The sequence below is a fragment of the Austrofundulus limnaeus genome, unplaced genomic scaffold (assembly GCF_001266775.1).
Source record: "Austrofundulus limnaeus strain Quisiro unplaced genomic scaffold, Austrofundulus_limnaeus-1.0 Scaffold571, whole genome shotgun sequence".
Classification (NCBI taxonomy): domain Eukaryota; kingdom Metazoa; phylum Chordata; class Actinopteri; order Cyprinodontiformes; family Rivulidae; genus Austrofundulus; species Austrofundulus limnaeus.
In genome coordinates this window covers 83,985-90,890 of record NW_013952973.1, presented here as the reverse complement: position 1 = coordinate 90,890, position 6,906 = coordinate 83,985, and the positions used below count along the sequence as shown (strand labels likewise).

Here is a 6,906-nt window from a genome sequence, read left to right as displayed (position 1 = left end):
TATCACACACCTATGAAATTGTTGAGATTGGTTTTGTTTTATTTTTCAGCAATCTACTTTGATTCTGGACTCACTCTACACTCAAAAAAATAAAATAAAATAAAATAATCAGATGCAGTGGATTTAATTAAAAACTGTGTCAATTGGTTTCACGTTGAGAGGAACACATCTGTTTTTTGATTGTATACAATCAGAATTAAAGACCATTTTTACCAGTTTATGTGATTCAAAGAGTTATCTACAACAGGTAAGATAGTCATTATTCAGAATATTATCACAGAACCACACTTCAGAAATCGGAACTGTTGTTTGAGGTTGAAGTTTTGTTTTAGGCGCATCCAAGCAAAACCACAGGATCACTGTTTTGAGTTACTGAGCAGCAATCTGTAAAATATTTACTTAAAACAAATTTTCAAAAGTCCGAAAGCTTGTTTTTTGTACGATTTTTCTAAATTTCATTGAATCTGAACAAAACATGATAAAATGCTAATAAGTCCGTTATAAGTTTTAGAAAACTCTAGTGAAATTAATTTAAAAATGGCAAATAAACTTAAAATGGTAACTTCTTAAAAGGCACTAGCAGTTCTAAAACATTTTCTGGGGAAAGAGAAAGGTTTCAGATAACAAACAACTTTTAACAGTAAATAAGTTGCAATATAAAATGTTTTTCATTAGAGCTGCGGTACAAACTCAATCAGCCCACAAATAACCTTCTTATGGTTTTTATGATCAGACTCAGTTTTTGTGGCTTTATGCAACTTGGCTGCGAGGACAATTAATTCATTTCTGGCAGCATCTTTGTCACAAATTGCCAAAAAAGCTTATTGGCATATTGACTGTGGTAAGACAAATATTTGAGATTTAACAAAATGCATAAACTCTTTTTACAGAATGGAACAACAAACAAGGGGGAAACACTTTACAGGCCATTTTCAGGTTATATACCATCATAACATGACAAAGAAATATGGGTCCCATTATTCAGGGATTCTCTTCACAGGTGGAGCAGGTTAACCGGCTTGATGTTAATCCAAAGTATTCCTCCTTCTTCTCAAAGTAGTAGCTAAGTCGTGCGTTAGCATATCTGTGAGGAGACAGAAAACAGAAGAGAGGAGAGGTTTGTAAAAACTCTTCTGAAAGAAAGATCGAGGTTTGTTTAGAAACAATGGTGAAGCAGCCTATTTTAAGCAGGTAAATTATCATTTTGTTCTCTAGAAACCATAACAATAATCAAGCAGTTTTTACTGGTTTGTTCTGCATTTTTCTTACTTTATCCCAACACTGTCACTGAGGTTTGACTCTGTGCTAAAATTATTAACAAAGAGGAAATAGTGTAAGAATAAAATATGAAACTTTCTTTGGATGAACTAAGCATGTTCTTTTTCTGCATAATTATGTTTTTAATGTAGAGTTTCTCACCACCTTATGTTTTTTTTTTGTGCGTGAACAAAAAAATTGTAGAAACAGAAGAAAAAAACATATTTTATAAAATACATAGACTAGGTTAGACGTGGCTTTTATTTGCTCACAGTATATTAATTCTGTGCTATACTGTACACTAGAAAAAACATACATTTTATCATTCTAAATGTTTAATTTTTAATCTTTGTTACAATTTTATCACAGTGATAGAAACAAATCATAAGATAAACTTGTATTTAGCTTGGATGAATTTGGTCAGTGGTCTTGTCACCCTGAAATATTTTTCATTAAACGTGTCCTGATGCATTCTCAATAACCCAGGTGGAAAAACTCAACAAGGTTGAGTCAGGTCTTCTGGACAGGTTCTTTTTTGTTGAAACACTTCATCTTTTATTCAAAAGACTTCCTCAGTCTGAGGAGTGCAGGTAAAATCATTCTTATAAGCAGTACCTTTGCATGGATCAACTAGTTTTACACCCAAAACTGTTTGTTCACATGCAAAAGGAGCCCGTTCGCCCAACGACCAATCGTGAGTGCCCTGATAGTCGTTAGTTGTTCACAGAGAGCTTGGTCATCCTAGCAGTAGCAGCATTATAAGAGGGGGACATGTGGACTCAGAGGTCTCCATCCCTGTTTAACAATGGGCAGTTTCTCTTATGGCTTTCTTCACTCCTCTCTCAAACCAGCATACCTCCATTTCAAGGATGCAAACATTTTCCTGAAAAAGCTACCACTGGCCAGCAGATGAGTGTAAACTGCAGAGTCTTGGTCTGATGATGTTGCTCTTCTGTGCTGGGCCATCCTTTCAGCATGTGGCCACAATTTATATTTCCTCAAAGAAGAACCCATCCAGAGGACCTGACTCAACCTGGTTAGATTTTCGCAAAACCATTTCTTATAATTCTTTTACAACTAAAAAAATAAATTAAGATGCTTAAAATCAAAGTGTGAACCCAGTTTAACTCAACTGTAAATGTGCAAGCTGTGGGATAAACCTCTGGGGTAAACCCCAAGCAACACTCACACTAAAATCTAAGGTCCATTATTAAACTTCAATGAACATAAAATGCATGTTTCTGGATTATTGGAGGAAATTGGAGTAATCAAAGAAAACTCACACATGCACAGGAAGAGCATCCAACCATAAAGCTAGAGTCTAACAACAATAAGTAAAAGTAACAGATATGGTATTAGGTCAACAACACTTTACTGTATTTAATGGACTTAAAGGTTTTAGGTGCTCAACAGTCAGAGGAGTGAAAATGTATACATTTTCCAATGCACCTCACCTTGATTCAGATGGAAATAATTCTGGACTAATGAAATGATAGCATATAATTTTCAAGAAAGAGTTCAAGTTAAATGACGCTTGTTTTAGTCGTAAATAGTATTATCGTTAAAAGCCACAATTTTCTGTAAAAAACTGCAGTGCTTGGTGCTATTCATTTTCTTGCTGAACACTGTTTAGGGTTACAAGGAGATGGCGCCAATATCTTGAAATTTGCATGCAGGTGTGTGGGCAGGTGTGTGGGTGGGAGTCCCCTAAATGGGCCACTAGTTCATCACAGAGCCAACAGAAAGAGACAGATAACTGTATACACACACACACACCTAACTTTATTTTGGATTTCCCAGTTGGCATATACAGTATACCCACCCCTTTTCCATTCTGGGTAGCAGGGAGTTGGTGCCTCTCAGCAGCAGTCACCGTGCCAAAGGTGCAGTAAACTCTGGACAGGTTGCAAGTCCAACACAGGGACACGTAAACAATGGGGCGGCTGGCTGAGTGGTTAGGGGGGAGTCCTCCAATGAGAGAGTTGATTCTACCACTATTCAGTCACATGCCCAAGTGTCCCTGTGCAAGAGACAAAACCCCCACTGCCTCAGATGTGTGACTCATCAAGGTATTAAGTGTGACTTAAAGCAGTGTTTCCCAAAGTTGGGGTCGGGACCCAAAGTGGGGTCCCAAAACATCAAGGTGGGGTCCTGAAAATATTTTCTGAATTAATTACATTTTTGCCTTAGTTGTTAACAAAGGAGTGAGGTCAGTATATTTAAAATGGATAAATGTAGTATAAAAATATTGTTACTGTGCCCATGTTTCGTTGACCTGATACAAATGTTTATCACCCAAAAATAACTGGGGGCACAGGTCTCTGCTACTGTTATTTTATGGGTCAAAAGCTGAAAAGTTTGGGAACCACTGCACTTTGGTTCCCAAAGTTGGGCTTGGGACCCAATTATGGGTCATGAAGCACCTTGGATAATCTCCAGGAATCAATTTAAAGGGTAATAAAATAATTGCTGATGTAGTAGTTTCCCTATAATTATTACAAAAACACAAACTAAGTAAAAATAAGTATTTATATTTGTTTATAAGCTGTTTAGATTGTCAAAAAGCCTGTGTTTTGGGGTTATTAATGAAGTTCATGTACTCAGACCAGTAAGATTTGGGGTCACAAGTTTTTGCCATGGATATTTTGTGGGTCAGAAGACAAAAAGTTTGGGAACCACTGACTTAAAGCTTATACAGTATTTGTCTCTATAAAATGACTTATCTGGATTAATTTAGCAGAGAGATAGAGTGTTGTATGAATGGGTGAGGGCACAGATTAGTACAGATCATTTAACATTTACAATCATTCCTATTCATGCCTGGGTAAAACCAAACCCTTGTCCTTCACTTTGAGGGTCTGGACTCTCGGCTTTAGAGAAGTGATTCTTGCTGGAGGCGTGGCCTCAGTTGAAATTTAAAATGATTGGATCGGTTTGCCGCGACGTGTGCATGCCAGCTCCACTGTGAAGGAGGCTAAGCTAAGAAGCTAACTGGAAATTGCATGTGCACTGTAACCAATCCTACTGAGAGGAGAGAAGTACCGAGCTGAACGAGACGACTGTAAATGAGAGCTGCTGCTTTGTCAGACAAATTTAATTTAATTTGGAAGCCTTATCAACACAGACTGGCTTCATTCACTTCCTCCACTGACATTGCTAAACTAACTAGCAGACACAAATCGACGTTGTCATTCAAAACTCTGCTTTCTGTTCTCTGATTGGCCCGGATGAAAATTCTCCAGAATAAATCCTTGTCTGTGGGAGAAGTCCCAGACGGAGCAGTGAAGGAAACTAGAATTGAGCGGAACTCTGTAGGAAGGCAAGGGCCAGGCTCATTCACACCTAGGAACAATTTAGTATTCCAGCCTAACATGCATGTTTTTAGTCTATGGGAGGAAATCAAAAATAATTAGAGAAAACACACATCTGTACAAAGAGAACATGCAAACCTGCGAGTTGAAAGGCGACAGCTCTAACCACTGCTCCACTGTGCTGCCCTTCACAATTGTAATATCAAACTGCATCGCTGAAGAACAAGGAACAAACACAGTGTAATATTTGAATTTAATATTTTCTAGAGGGCCCTTCATACATTTCAGTGTAAATCATTCATCATCATAATAATAATGATAATAATAATTTTTGTCTTTACTTGTTTGGTTTCCTAAAAACTGTGGCGTTTGAAATAGTAGCTGCATGTTCACACAACTCAGACATACTTCAGATAACAGTTATAGGAACTTGGGGAACAACCCTGCGTAATATAAAAGATGTAAAGGACAAAGTGAGTTACAAGTTAATTCGGAACCCAACACAAGCTGCTGATAGCCCACAGTGGGCACTGTGTCTTTGTTTGCCAAACCTGCATACTAATATTGCATCAAGCCTCTATTCACGAAGGTGATGAGTCTGAAAGCTTCAGCGCAGAGCTTAACTGTGAGAAAAATGGTTTTGTGCGTGTTCATCCCATATTGTCAAGCCTCTCAATAAATCTGATGTCTGAGTACGTTGTTGCCCTTGGCCATTATACTGTACCCTTTGAAATTAAGTGAAGTTTCAAAAGCAAAGAAAATGGAGGCACAGAGAGAAGTTTGTCCTTTAATTAGTGCTTTTACCGAACTCTTCAATCTTCAATCAGTTTTTTTCTTTTGCTTTTACTGCTTAGTGAGACAAAAAGATAATTCAGACTTGTGCCTTTTCAATAGCTTGTATTCCATCACCCTTGTTCCCACCTGCATCTCTGTGCAGAACTGAACTCTAATTATTGTTTCAGAGGGTGTCCTTTGTTGTCTTCTCTTAATGGAATTGTTTCTTGTAGGTTTTGCTTCACAAAAAAAAAAATAATAATAATAATAAAAAAAACTAGACCTTTTGAAAGAAAATGCGCACCCGCAGCTTGTTGACAAAGATACATGCGGCAGTACAGTGTGAGTCTAACCTTTGCCACTAAAATGCAGTTAATAACATTTGGAGGAATAAAAATATTTCGCCGTTTGCCTGGCAGTGAGCAGACAATTTTCACTTCACTCACTGGGGTTTGGAGAGGCCTGAAAGTCATTTTCAGATAAATCTGTGCGCTGAATGATTGACTGATCTTCTGTTCACTCCCACACCTTATGAAAAAGAAGGCTGGATGTCTACAGCTGTTCAATTTTTGGGAAGCGTGAATAACCTAATTGATAGTCAGATTATTGCAATGACAAATTTGGATCACTCAGGAGAGTATTTGTTTAGCTTTGAAATTAATGTATTAGGGCTAAGACTGAAGCAGCAAGAAATACTGTATATTCTACCTCATTAAAAAATGCTCTTAAACACTGTTGAGGATAAAAGTCAATTAAGTTAAACACTTAAATTCAGTGAAGTAATGGTTCAGATTGTCGAAGAAATACTGAAAATTGCTTTACTAAAGCTTTTTGCTATTATAATCACACACACACACACACACACACACACACACACACACACACACACACACACACACACACACACACACTGCATTAGTCGAACAGTATTTGAGTATAACAGTTTAGAAAATCAGCCAGCGACACAGACAGTCCCATTCATCCCTGTTTTTATTAGGAGCGACACCTAAAATGAGCGCGCTCAACGTTTATCATCATCATAGATGAAACCGAGATTTTTTTTTAAATTTAGCCAAAAGTGAGGGGGGAAAAAATGAACTCCCGCCAAAGCAGGTATTCCGTTTCACAATGTGCTTTTGTGCACAATTCTTTTTCAATTTTGCAGTGAGACTATTCCAAACAGTGGGGCCTCCTCCTTGTTCATTTCCTCATAATAATGTCTTTGTCAATAACAGCTGACTCGGCCAGGACGTCCACAAATCTGAACCGCTGACTCGCAGACACTTTTCAACACGTGAATAAAGTCATGTAAGGAAAATAAATAAGGACGGTGGGAGGAGGGCGGGTTCGCATTCCCTTTGTGGCTCTCTATTGTCACATCTACATCTGGCCCTGGTTAAAGCACAAGGCCGGGGTGACGCCTGTCACTCGCTGGGAAAGAAATTAGACTCAGGGGGATAAGAGTGGGAGGAAACATTCTTACACACACACACACACACACACACACACACACACGCACGCACGCACGCACGCACGCACACACACACACACTTCAGGTTTAGGT

At 38.2% G+C, this 6,906-nt stretch overlaps 1 protein-coding gene across 1 annotated transcript in view; it reads right to left on the bottom strand.

The window, feature by feature from the left end:
- Positions 1-830: 830 nt before the first annotated feature.
- The window catches only part of LOC106530885 (ethanolamine kinase 1), a 41,036-nt gene continuing 34,960 nt past the window's right edge, over positions 831-6,906 (bottom strand). The window contains exon 8 of the mRNA XM_014026602.1: positions 831-1,084. Within this exon, the coding sequence (XP_013882056.1) occupies positions 982-1,084 (103 nt within the window). The 3' untranslated portion in view covers positions 831-981. The remainder of the gene's footprint in view (positions 1,085-6,906) is intronic.